At 45.6% G+C, this 12,754-nt stretch overlaps 1 protein-coding gene across 1 annotated transcript in view; it reads right to left on the bottom strand.

Annotated features, from left to right (window-relative positions):
* Nucleotides 1–3,084: 3,084 nt before the first annotated feature.
* Nucleotides 3,085–12,754, bottom strand: part of POLR3E (polymerase (RNA) III (DNA directed) polypeptide E (80kD)) — a 30,974-nt gene continuing 21,304 nt past the window's right edge. Inside the window, exons 18-21 of the mRNA XM_014951409.1 lie at nt 11,816–12,312; nt 6,556–6,633; nt 5,576–5,701; nt 3,085–3,506 (exon numbers count right to left, since the gene is read on the bottom strand). Of these exons, the coding sequence (XP_014806895.1) occupies nt 3,450–3,506; nt 5,576–5,701; nt 6,556–6,633; nt 11,816–12,312 (758 nt within the window). The 3' untranslated portion in view covers nt 3,085–3,449. The remainder of the gene's footprint in view (nt 3,507–5,575; nt 5,702–6,555; nt 6,634–11,815; nt 12,313–12,754) is intronic.

Here is a 12,754-nt window from a genome sequence, read left to right on the forward strand (position 1 = left end):
TGACACACAATCATCAGAGCTTAATACTACACTGCTACTTTGTACTACATTTATCTCTGGCCAGAGCAGTAACTGACACAAGTTTCCTTAGTCCACTTCAAAAATGACAGAGCTGAGGAATTTCTACTGCACTTCTCTCAAGGACCCAGATGAAGGCTTTCCTCCGTTTTGCAGCACTCTTCTAGCCCTATAACCGCAGAAAATTAAAAATACAAAGCCCCTCCTCGGGGGAGGAGAGGCAGCCTCTCCTTGTTTCTGGAGAGTGACGTTAGCAGTCCAGCAGAACTTGCTTTGGCAGGGAGGTGAGAGCTGGCACAGCAGCCCGCGCTCTGCTTTGCTTAAGCCAATACCCCACTTCCACATGCACTAAGCTCTCCCACAGGTTAGTTTAAATGTCCTCCTACTAAGAAAGGATTTTCTGTCAAGTTTGCGTGGTTTTTTAGATATGGTTTCTTATGTAGGGCACTTTGTCTTAAGGCAAGATACTGTGAAGTGATTATGTATGTTATTTGGGGCCTACTGTTCTTTGGTGGAATGTCTGCAAAGTACATTTTTACATATATTTGGTAAGATAGAAAGTTGCAATTTAGCTATTTAATGTTAGTAGTAGTGTTGACATAGTGGAATAGCTTTTAGTCTTACATACCACAGACTCCAAGTGCTTGAAGGAGAGGGGACAGGTAAAACCTTATGATACCGTTTTGTCTCTTGCTCCCCACGTCAGCTGCTGTGGATCTGTTCCACGCTGCCCGGGCCAGGAGGATGGACACAGCCTGCTGAAAACAGGACCACGCGCTTGTTCTTCCTCTCCTTCTCTACTACCTAATTCATATCTATTCAGATTCTGAAAAACAAAGAACATGGAGAAGTATGTTTTTTAAAAGTGCTTCAAGAAAACAAAGGCTAAGACATGAAGGGGGGGAAGGCACAATGAAAGGTGATGTCCTCCTCCTTATAAAGGGTGTCACAGTTAATTTGGTCAGCTGTGCTTGGGAATGGATTTGCTGCCTGTCTGAGCTGCTGCGATGCACCAGGTGCACCAAACGGTCAGCACAGAATGTTGACAGTGTCTCAGCTTTAGTTCAGCTGCTGCTGTTGCAGTTCTGTCTGCCTTACCTTGTGCCCCGCAAAGCTTATGTAGAGCTGTCCTTCAGCTGCAGTATTAAGACTTCGTAATATCAGTTTCTCTAAAACTAAAACATGTACTGCATTCTGGAAAACTACTTAAAAATGGGCATCTAAATCTTGTGAGTATTTTTCTAAGCAAATAAAAATCCAGTCAAGCTACATGTCTAACTAGTAATTATGCCCATCTGCGCCAATCCAGAAACAGTATAACTTGATGCAGGTGGCACCTGCATTATCTAGCCCTGCCATCTTTCCTACATGAGTCAGATGGAGTTCCTATTAAATTTGTGTTTTAAAAAAGGTTACAGTACATGGAAAAGGACAGGCTTGTCTGGGATAGAAGTCCAGAGGGAACAAACTAGCTTCTCCTCATAGTTGTGGTGTTTGTCAGCGCCCTTCAAAAAGAAGAGCGGGTGGGGTGTGGAAGGCAGAAAAGCTGCTCTTCTGCCATGGGCTTCCCTGTCCTGTCATTGTTTCCCTCACACTTCGCTCCTCATAAGCTGGAGGTGAAGGCAGTAACCTTAAATAAGTCACAAATGATTTACTACTAATATTCCTCACTGCTTTAGGGGAAGAGGATCCACACCTGCTGGATCACAAGACATGTAAAAACAATTCAGAATTTTTGGTTAAATAGGTGATAGTCAGGGGTTTACTACTGTTAGCTAATTTAGAGCACTTTGTATATACACAATTTTTACGCTTTAAAAATGTCCTCCAATTTTCCACCAAACTACTTGATTTGTCTAACTTCCCCTTGGCTGCCTGTGCCATGGCTAAGCTCTGGCTGTGCTTTAACACTTTGTTGTGCAATAAAAACCTCCAAGGCTGGGTCCTTCTTTTGTAACTTCTCTCAGAGCATGGCTTTCCCAGAGAGAAGCTTTTCAGGTGATGCCAGAGGTGACACTGTGGCTTGGGGCTGCACCAGGGATGTGTCAGCCACAGGTGCACGCACAGACCACGACAAAGGCTGCAGCGACAGCCTGAACTTAAAACACCTCCCAATTACATTGATGTGGTTAACGAACTACACTAGACTATTTATTATGGAAGAGTTTTAGCAGTTTAAAAATAGACATTTTTCCACAGAAATGTGAAATGCTGTAAGTATGCTAACAATATTCTTAGCCAATCTTATCTGGATTAAGTACCTTAATCTGCTTACTTTAGACAACAACTCAACTGAGCCTGTTCTGAGCGTAAGTAGATGAAACAGAATCTTCTTGAGCTTCTCATGTGATGGAAACTACAGCAAAGAATGTGACCAGTAATGTAACCATGCTGTGCGGTGCTTGCAGCAGGATATTCCTATAAGGTAATTCATAGTTTGGCTTCAACCATAAACCTGTAACAAAAAGCTCAGTTACTGCACCCCATGCAACTGGCTCTCGGCGTGACAGCACCGCCCAGTACCCTAAAAGAACACCAACTAAACCATTTCTGACCTTTCCTTTCTCCATAAGCCTCCAGCATACGAAAGGAGCAGGTGCAGCTTCCAGTTCTTCTTGGACAAATACAAGGCGGGGTAGAATTGACCTTTGTGATAAAATTTTATTTTAAAAAATTACACAAAATAAAGGGTTTACATTGTTGCTGTGTAATAACTACAGCTGGATGTCTTCCAGAGGGTGCACCCAGGTACTTACCTTCCTGTACTGGCAAACAGTAATGCAAGAAAATCCCTCAAACAAAACCTTACACCAATAAAAGAAATCCAGTCGTTGTTCCACATCAGTTCCAAATGTAGGTGCTTTTCCAAATAACTCATTTCACAGATGAGGTGAGAACAATCGCTACTTAGTACAGAGTTCAAAGACAGTGATTTTTGTTTCCCCCTCCCTGGCCTGACATTTCCATGAACATGACAATCTTCTCATTATAGAGAGAGCTGAGAAGGGCTATTGCAGTGCTCAGACTAAAGTATGAGCATCTAGGTATTTAACAAAGACTGGGATGTTTGTAAACTGATTTAATTTATTGGCATTACTTACAAAATAAAGTATTAGGCCATGATTCTCCATCATGTCTGTGTCAGTATATGGTTTTATTTTTTTATAACCAAACAGAACGAGAATTGAAATACATTAGAAATCCCAGATTAATCAAGCTGCAGACAGGGTCCCATGTTGTCTTCCCAGTTGCCCAGGCACCCACACGGAGACGAGTGTGAGTGCGCTGGGATGTCCATGGCTGCAATGCCCACGTGCCCCAAGGCAGGTCGCATCCTGCCCCACGTGCCCGAGGATGTGGCATTACTCTGTGCCGCCGCTGCAGGGTCTCTCATTCGTCCTGGAGATCACCTGGAACCACCACCACCACTGTCAAGACTGCACAGTCCCCTTAAGATACCACATTCCACCGTAGCTCACACAGCAGTCCTGGGGAGAAAGGGAAAGTCCATGAGGGTTTGGGAACCACTAGGACGATAAATCTGGTCAGTATAAGTGCCCTCCAGTGCACAAGAGAGAGCACGAATCCAGAGCACCTGGTTGTCTCCACCCTGAAGACTGTAGAACTTAAATGAAGATGACAACACAAGAGGGTGAAGGTTGAGAGGCCACAAGGAGGACAAACAATGTGATGGCAGCAAGAAGCCAGGCTTTTTAGGGGAGATCCTGCAGAAACCAGCTTAGGAGAGGTGGGGAGGGGTGAGGATAAGGGGGACTGAGAATAAACACAGGCTGGAGCTGTGATGGGGTCTGAAGGGAGCAGCAGGAATGGGCTGTCACAAGAATAGCATTCTATGATAATGAACATCCAACCTCAGAACTGTGCTCTGGAATTCTCACCGCAGGGCTCAGCCCACAGCGGGTCAGCACCACAGCAAAGGAGCTCAGTAAGTGGGGTTTCTTGTGGCTCGTTCTCTTATTTGTATTAGATGAGCACCTAGTCTCTCGAGTTCTAAGCTTTTCTAAGCTCGCTCTCTCTTTTCTACCACTCCCACCCTCCCATTTAGGTAATTCAACACAGGCTTAAGCACAGCTACAGAACTCTGTGAAGCTTAAAGGGAAAAAAAGTATCTTTTTTTTCTTCTGAAGTCTTGGGACTTATGCTTCACAAAAACAAATAAAAAATTAAGTGTGGAGGCTAAAAAGAGAGTTCACAGACTCGATCTGCAGATGCAAAAAGAGAAACCCTGTCAGCCTGTTCCTCTGTGCATAAAAAAGGAGCACGTGCAGATGGGGAAATACGAGTCAACAAATCCAATTTCATTCAAAGAGGAATCCAATCTCTCGTGGCTTAAAAAAGCCTGAGAATCTTCCTATTTCATTAAATCATACTTCTAAATTTTGATTCAGAAACAAAGGTAATTTCACATACTTCTGTGACGTATTCAAGGCTAAGAAGTCTGACACAACACAAGGCTGGTGGCATGATGAGTTACATAAAAATAAAAACAGCACCCAGTTTTTTTAGGGGAAGGTCTTTTTTCTAGAAATAGGTTATCTGTTACATAGCAACAGCATCATGAAAAACTAATGCCAGTACATGGTCTAGATGTTCCAGGAGAGCTGATACTTGAGCTCATTGAGTTGTTTGACCCATCTCCAGCCCAGGCACACAAAATACCGTCTGGGAGGCAGGAACATCTGAGCTTAGTTTAACACTAAGATGACGAGGTTCTTTCAAGCAAGACCAGTTTACTCATTATCACAGCAACAGATCTGCAATTTTTCAAATATGCTGTTGTTACGTTTCCCCCAAGGTAATAAAGTACTTCAGCACTTGTCTCACTGAAGTGGGTGATAGTGAGCAAAGGCCCAGCAAGAGTGATTAAAGTATTACATTAGTTGGCAACTTTCCACCAAGCTGTCCTGCACTGCTTCTAAGGCTTGTCAGTCATGGCCTGTGTGCTAAGTACTTTGTACCTTAAACCTCTTTAGCAAGTGAATGGTGCACCTTCAAAGACAGATGAAAGGATTCAAATAAACATTCACAATGAAATGTGCTAACTACTACTTTGCCTACTTGTTTTGGCTCTGGTTTTGCTCTGTCCGCTGCTGCACGTCCTACTAGAGAATAAAATGAATTTCCTTCTGATTAGGTGGCACTCGTGCTCCTCAGCAGTAACCAACAGCAGTCAGCTGGTAAATTCACAACACTGTGAACACTCCCACCTCCTTGATGTTTAACTCTGCATTATTTAAAAATAACTCCAAAGGATCACATTTACTACACTCTATTCTCTGCTGGTCCATGACGACAAATAAAGGTTTGTTGCAATAATACAAAATAACACACGAGTCAAAATCACTACTCCTTAGAGGCAATGAAGGTAGAATGAGACAACTGTATTTTTAAGAAAACAAGATGAAAAACAGGCTTTATCAACATTCCAACATCAATTGTTTTGTCAATTCAAGGTAAAATATGATCTTTTGCTCAAACCAAGTATTAAAAATTCATGTATTAATTGGATCAAACCCACAACAGAACAGAAACTTACCTTTAACACTCTATCCACCTCCTGCTTGTTTAGATCTTCTCCACATTCTTGACTCAACTGATTCTGGATGACATTCCTGCGCACTCGGTAATTTTTGGAAAAGATTTCAAGCAAAACTTGGCGATGCTTTAAAAGAAAATGTATCATAAATACAAAGAGAACAACAATTATTCCTCTCTGTCTATATAGCAAAACTGCATGTGCCTTAAGTCTGTACAAAACGTTCACTGAACTACATCAGAGGATTCTTGCTTCGTGATGCCAAAACCAACCCATACACATCTCCTCTCTAGCAGTGCCCTGGCCCCAGGGCTCTACAGGGATCTCTCCATGCACCCGTCCTGCCACCCGGGGCACCTCCAAAGGTACAAGAATGTGCTGAGAAAGGGGCTGCAACACACTCCTCTCAAATGCTTTCAGGAGACTGGATACTACTTGACTCTTTCCTGTAAAAATTTATTTAGATCACAGACACAGGAGTTACGTTGCCCATTCACATTTTGTTGGGCATCTTCCCTTTCACTTAATTTACTCTGATAGCAATTAAAACACAGGAAATGCTCACATATGCTGTAATAATTTCCTATTCTAAGTGGATACATCAGGTAACATCATCATTTCCTCTCTGGTTACTGTTGCATTACCATCAAAAGACCAAAAAAAGATTGCACTGGATCCTGTGTCAGCCTGCATCAGAGAGTCCTTTCTCCTCACAGATTCAAAGTTATTTGTATCCCATCAAGCTAGTTAATGACATGTATCACCAACACCTTACATCATTTCTGCCCACACTGCCTTGCCTTGACACAGCAATGTTGACCCTGCAAGCTCAGAGCTTTCTCTCACCTGGAAACAGCTGGTATTGAAAACCGGACACTTCCATAGAGAAAGCGGAAAACTACCTGCTGGACTAGTTCCAGAAACACAACACCAAGTGCTCAGTAAGCATATATCTGGGAATGTCACATTTTTATCTTTACCTGATCATAAGTATCACCAGCTTCCCAAAGCGCGTAGACCTTTAGTTCATCTGGTGAAGCAGCAGTCTGTGGAGGAAACTGAGAAGAAGAGGCTGTTAAAAATAACCATCTATTTAATGAGTTCTGCTTAATGGTTCTATGATACAGAATCCCTGGACACCTATTACTGAATCAAAAACATCATTGCCATGTAACGAGAACTGCTGAAACAACATAAGCTCCTCTCCATTCCACACTTAAAGGGGTAGACACCTCACAGCCCCAACGGCTTCCACAGAAATGGGACCTGCATCAAACCTGTCCTGCTGGGTGATTCTGCAGCACAGACCCCAAATTATTGAGGGGCTAATGATGGCCTAGGGAACGGGACGACCACCACATGCCTTGATATGCCCAAGCCATGTCTGATGGATGCTTCTGGTGACGGTGGGGTAACCCACAGCAGTGCCATGGGCTGCAGAGCTGTGTCTGACTCAACTGCAACACTTCACAGCTTTAAAAGGGAACCGCTGGGCATGCTGGAATCCCATGAATTTTGCATGGTGACCACTTCCCACTGGTGGAGCGTCAACCACCATGTACCAGAACCATCCCAGGCTTTGGACCTTAGCCAGTATATCATGGCAAGATGTCTAGATTTTTCTTGTCAGCAGCTTTTGCTTCCAGACCATCCAAAGCAGTATCCACCTGAGAGCACCAGGTGTGCTGCAGGGTCTTTCTGGAGGTTTTTACATTTACAGTGGCAGGCTTTCGAGATTCAAACTCTATCCTGTATTTATCATCTGCTTCACTAATCCCAAGTCAGTGTTACTGACGAGCACTGTGCTTCTGCGGTATTTGTCACCTCTGTTTTGGGGCAGACTACAGGAACTCCAGAGGACTGAATGCTGATGGACAGTGAACCAGGCACTTGCTCATTTTCAGGCTCCAAAAATGAAGTGGGCTTGCTTGGTTGGTTGTTTTTTTGTGGTTTTTGTTTTTTGGTTTGGTTTTGGTTTGGTTTTTTTTTTTTTTTTTTTCCCCCCCTCCATGTGCCAAGCTACAGAAATACATTTGATTTTTCTGGGGGAGAGGCCTCACACCTCTGCACGCAGGAAGGAACACGACTGCCTCCCCTCCGTGCCCCGAACTCCTGAAAAAATAACATTTCTCCTTGGAGCAGTGACTAATGAGCAATGCTGGAATATGACTTCATTCCTGACATGTCTCTTCCTGTCCGTCACTAACAATTTATTCCTTGCTAACCACCCAGGCAACCTAAATCAATCATCTATGAAAAGCTAACAAGCTAGTCCTGGTTGTTCCAGCATCCCTCAGTCCTGGCGGCCGGTACACACCAAACCTTTCTTGTAGCCTCCCTCAAACCACGCCATTTGTTTGTTTTTTTTTTTTTTTTTTTTCCCCCCCTCCATGTGCCAAGCTACAGAAATACATTTGATTTTTCTGGGGGAGAGGCCTCACACCTCTGCACGCAGGAAGGAACACGACTGCCTCCCCTCCGTGCCCCGAACTCCTGAAAAAATAACATTTCTCCTTGGAGCAGTGACTAATGAGCAATGCTGGAATATGACTTCATTCCTGACATGTCTCTTCCTGTCCGTCACTAACAATTTATTCCTTGCTAACCACCCAGGCAACCTAAATCAATCATCTATGAAAAGCTAACAAGCTAGTCCTGGTTGTTCCAGCATCCCTCAGTCCTGGCGGCCGGTACACACCAAACCTTTCTTGTAGCCTCCCTCAAACCACGCCAAAAGACCTGTGCATTGTGGAGTGAAAGATCAGCCTTTCCTTCCATGCTTTGCCTCTGCTCTTACTGCACAGGGGAAGAGTTTTGCCCAGTGGGAGCTGCCTGGTGGATTAGCAACTGTGACTCTCACGCTGGGTCAAATAGCTGGAATATAACAAGGTTTTACACTTGGTTTAGAGCCAGGATTCAGGTTTATTAGACTCGCGACACCTGACATTGTTCTCTTCTCGTAAGAACACTCACTTTTGAGCAATAGTCTCTCTTGCATGCATTCAGCACAGATAAAATCAAATAATTCAATTTCCCTCCAGAAAAAAACGCTGCAGCAGGACAGGCGAAACGCCAGCGCTGGGAGCACCCGGCCATAAGCTGCCTTGCTCAGAGAAAGTCACTTAGCAGACCCAGAGCACAAACTGCTCCTGCCTCAGCCGCAGCTCCGAGACGCAGCCATATTCATCTGGCTATTTTGTGCGGAAACTGCTTCCAACCAACACAGTACTGATTTGGGAAGAAAACCCCACAGAATCTCCTCCTTCCAAACCGTTGCAAATTCTGCTGTTGGACAGCCTGTCCCCAGGTGCGGGAAACCCCACCAGCAGCTCTTCAGAGAGGTAGGTGCTGTTCCATCCAGTCAGCTTTACTGCCCTGCCATCCGCTCTCCCTTTGACATCTTATGTTCATTACCTTAATCTCTCCAGCCTCACCTCAAAACAGCCCTCCACTGCCTTAAAACTCTTCTTTAGAGTATTTGCCCTGGGCCCCCTCCCGCTCCCAGCCCCCAGAGCAAGTTCCGGGCTATTAAGAGACGCAGTGCTGCCCAAGTCCCCAGGACTGCCATGTTCAAAGGGAAGCTCTTGGGGAGGAGCCCTTGGCTTTGGGATGTGTCTCACTAAGCATGCCCTAAAAACTGCCACACCAGGCAGCCTCACGTTATAGCTAAACCAGATGGAAAGGGGCTGACTCTGCCAGAAAAAACTTACCAGCTGGAATAATCCTAGAGGTAAACCATTGTCCTGGTTTGAAGGTCAAAACCATGACAACCATTGAGCTTACCTCTCCAGGAGCCAGCACTGGCACCAGCTCCAAGGGCTCGTCCTGCATGCCGGGCCCATTCCTTTCCTGTTACCTGAGCCAGGCCAGACCTCAGCAACACTCATGTCATTTCCTGATGCCCCAAAAATACCTTCAAGATTTGGGCAGAAGTTTGCCACCCCAAGGACTGGGGGAGGGAGGCAGGAGGACACCCACGAGCCTGCAGGACATGGGCATGGAGGCTCAGGAGCCAGACTCCACCCCGGGGACAGGGTCGGGGTATGCCAGGGGATGTCTCTACTCACCCTCCCCTCTGCTCTCCCCCAGTGCATTGGGGGCATCTGCCCAGAATTCACTATTTCTTTGTGCAAGCTTTTTCCTCCCACTCAAGGATGCCACAAAGCGCAGGCATCCCCACAGCCCCACTGCAGCTGCAGCGATGCCTCTTCTGGCTCCCCACAAACAGTGTTTATCTCATGCCCTGGTGCAGTTGGTCAGCTTTTTAATAAATCCTGCATTCCCCTAGCAAGGTTTCAACTGCCATTTTTGGCAATGTATTTTCCATAATAGGGCAGCATGTAAGCCATGAGTGTCTTCACTCCCCACAGAACACAATTTTAATTACCTCAGATCATTGATTTTTACCACCAAAACACTTTGAATTACAGAAAACTAATGAGCAACTATTAAATCCCATGCTAAACAACCCTCTAGGCTTTCCCTGAGCTGAGGCACCCTCATAGAATTCTGACAAAATTGTCCAGGGGAACAACTGAGAAACACGAAAGCGTTTGAGCCTGTGCAGAAAGTAAAACCAGCCGTGGGACCCTTTGCCATCTGCACAGAGCATCAGGGGGAGGGCTTGGGGCCAGTGCCATACATTGCTGATAAACAGCACAGGCTTATACAGGCTCCTGTACAAGATCTCAAGTTTTGCAGTAAATTCTAGGTCAGCAGAACTAAAACCTACAGCAACCCTCCAGCAAAAGATGTTCCAGTGACCACCTGTACACCTCTGCAGGTCTCCTGTGACAGGGTTTTCCAGACAGAAGGAAGTTCCCAGCCACCTCTCTTCAGGAGGATTTTATTAGTTGTTTTTTGAAAAAAAGAAACTATTCCACTTTCACTCCTCACAGATTAAGCAAGGAGTGGATGGAATCATCTCCAAAATCCCCAAATTTCCAAAGCAAACAAGTCCCAATCCCAAGTAACAGAGCAGCAACGACCTCAGCTATTTACCATCAGCATGGCAAAGGCACACACTACACCGCGCACAGAGGAGGGCCAGCACTGAGGCAGCTCCAGGCACACACTACCCCAGGACTTGGGAGGCTGTCAAGAGAGAAAGCAGAAAGTACCGAAATTGGTGGTCTCCCCAGTGGCATTTCAAGTCTGTTTCTGGGTTCCAAGGTGCCACAACACATACTTTGCACGTGACTGAACATGTTATTTCTGCCCCCCTGAAGCAACCCTTATTCCTTAGCTGGGTGTCAGCTCCCATGTTCCAGGCTCTCTCCTCAGCCTGCCTGCTTCCTCCTCTTTCCACCCCGCCTGCTCCTTCCAGCAGTTCATGCGGGTTTTTCCTCTCTCCAAAGGCAGCTGACTCCCAAGCTCTTTCTGGTTGCGACACAATCAGCACTGCCAGATGTCTCGTAAAATTAACTTCCTCTTAGGCTCTTTCCCATGATGCCAAATTCCTTTTCCTTTCCAAAGCAATCTACTGTCACAAACCAGGCTCGGTCTCATGCAATCACATGTCATTTCCATAAAGACAAAGGAACAAAGACACCTCTCCACATGTCTAGGAGGGAAGGACTGACAAGAAAACCTGCTACAGGTATGGTTTGTTGCTTCCCAGAGCTGGGTGTCCTTGCTGCTCCCAGGCAGCCACTGGCACCTTTCCTTCCCCAGCCGTGTCCCTGTCCCTGAGAGAAGGAGCTTGTGCAACTCCAGAAGAGCTGAGGGCATCTGGGATTGCCTTAGATCATGTGGTGAGACCCTGGCCCAGGATGCCCAGAGAAGCTGTGGCTGCCCCATTCCTGGAGGGGTCCAAGGCCAGGTTGGACGGAGTGTGGAGCAACCTGGTCTGGTGGGAGGTGTCCCTGCCCAGGGCAGGGGTGGGTGGAACTAGATAATCATTAAGGTCCTTTCCAACCTAAACCATTCTATGACTCTATGCTAAGAGGAGCGAGTCGGGACAGCGAGTCACTGCAGCACACAGCGTGGATGTGGAAGCAGAACCCCAAAGACAACTAAGCTGTGCAGCACCACACAGCAAAGGAGGAGTGTGGGGCCTGCCAGAAGCAGAACACCAGACAAACCTCCAGCAGCTTCAACAACTCAATACTGGACAGTTACTCAGAGCACATCTGTTCTCCATGCCACCAGCACACGACACACATGTTTCACAGCTCAGACATTTAACTGACCCCCCCACTCTCTCCTCCCCAAAGTACACCAAGGGAAAAACATACTTACAGGCACCAAGATCTGTTTGCAGCCAGTGTCCAACACCATGTCCTGTAACATTTTGTCCGAAATCCCACTGAACAATGTATGTCCCGGAGGCAGACTGGCTAAGTGAAGGTTAAATAACCGTTTAAGCTCACTCAGGGTGAGTACAAATTGTTTCTTAAATGTTGACGACACAAAAGCCTTCAGTTCTTGGGCTACCCGGTCAATGCAGCCTCCAGGCAAGTGGCCATTTAAAGAGTCTGTAGAGTCCTCCTCTGCATGGAGGCCGTTGACAATGCCGTTGTTCATGCCCTTATAAGCTGAGGTATCCATCGGCTCCTCATCACTCACAGGCTCCTCTTTAATGCGGATATTAGAAACATCCATCTTGGCTGAGGTGTCATTTGATTTCATCTCTGCCTTTTGCTTCTGGAACTCCTTCTCCAGCTGCCCATAGTTCTGCTTGACTTTTGCTTTAGCCATGTTGATCCTTTGCTCCCCAGAAACCAGCAATGGATGAGCTAGTAAGAAACAAAAGATACAAGTCTCACTGTAAACAGGGCTCTAGTCTTGCAGAATGCTTCTTGAAGGGCTCACAGTGAAATAGAACCAGGAAACATCACCTGCTTGTGAAATCTAAAGCATAAACCCAGTTTGTTGTTTAGATTTTACTTTAGTTTCGGGGTTTTTTGGTGGCTTTTTTCTGGGAAGTCGTGGTGAGCCATATGTTTGAGGAAGGGTGTTCCAGTCAAGGAACCTGAAGCAAAGACAAAGTGTCTAGGCCTTTTCCGCAAATCAGGAAATCAGGATACAGACTCCTTAAACACTTATACGTGTGACCCGATGCTTCTCTGCCCAACACTTTTTTTTTTTTTTTTTTTTTTATCTAGTCATTTTAACTGTCTGATTTTGTTTTTGTGTCGCCTTCAGTTTTGCATTGGTCACCATCCTTTTTTTTTTTTT

This window comes from Calidris pugnax, unplaced genomic scaffold (assembly GCF_001431845.1).
Source record: "Calidris pugnax isolate Ruff unplaced genomic scaffold, ASM143184v1 scaffold198, whole genome shotgun sequence".
Taxonomy (NCBI): Eukaryota; Metazoa; Chordata; class Aves; order Charadriiformes; family Scolopacidae; genus Calidris; species Calidris pugnax.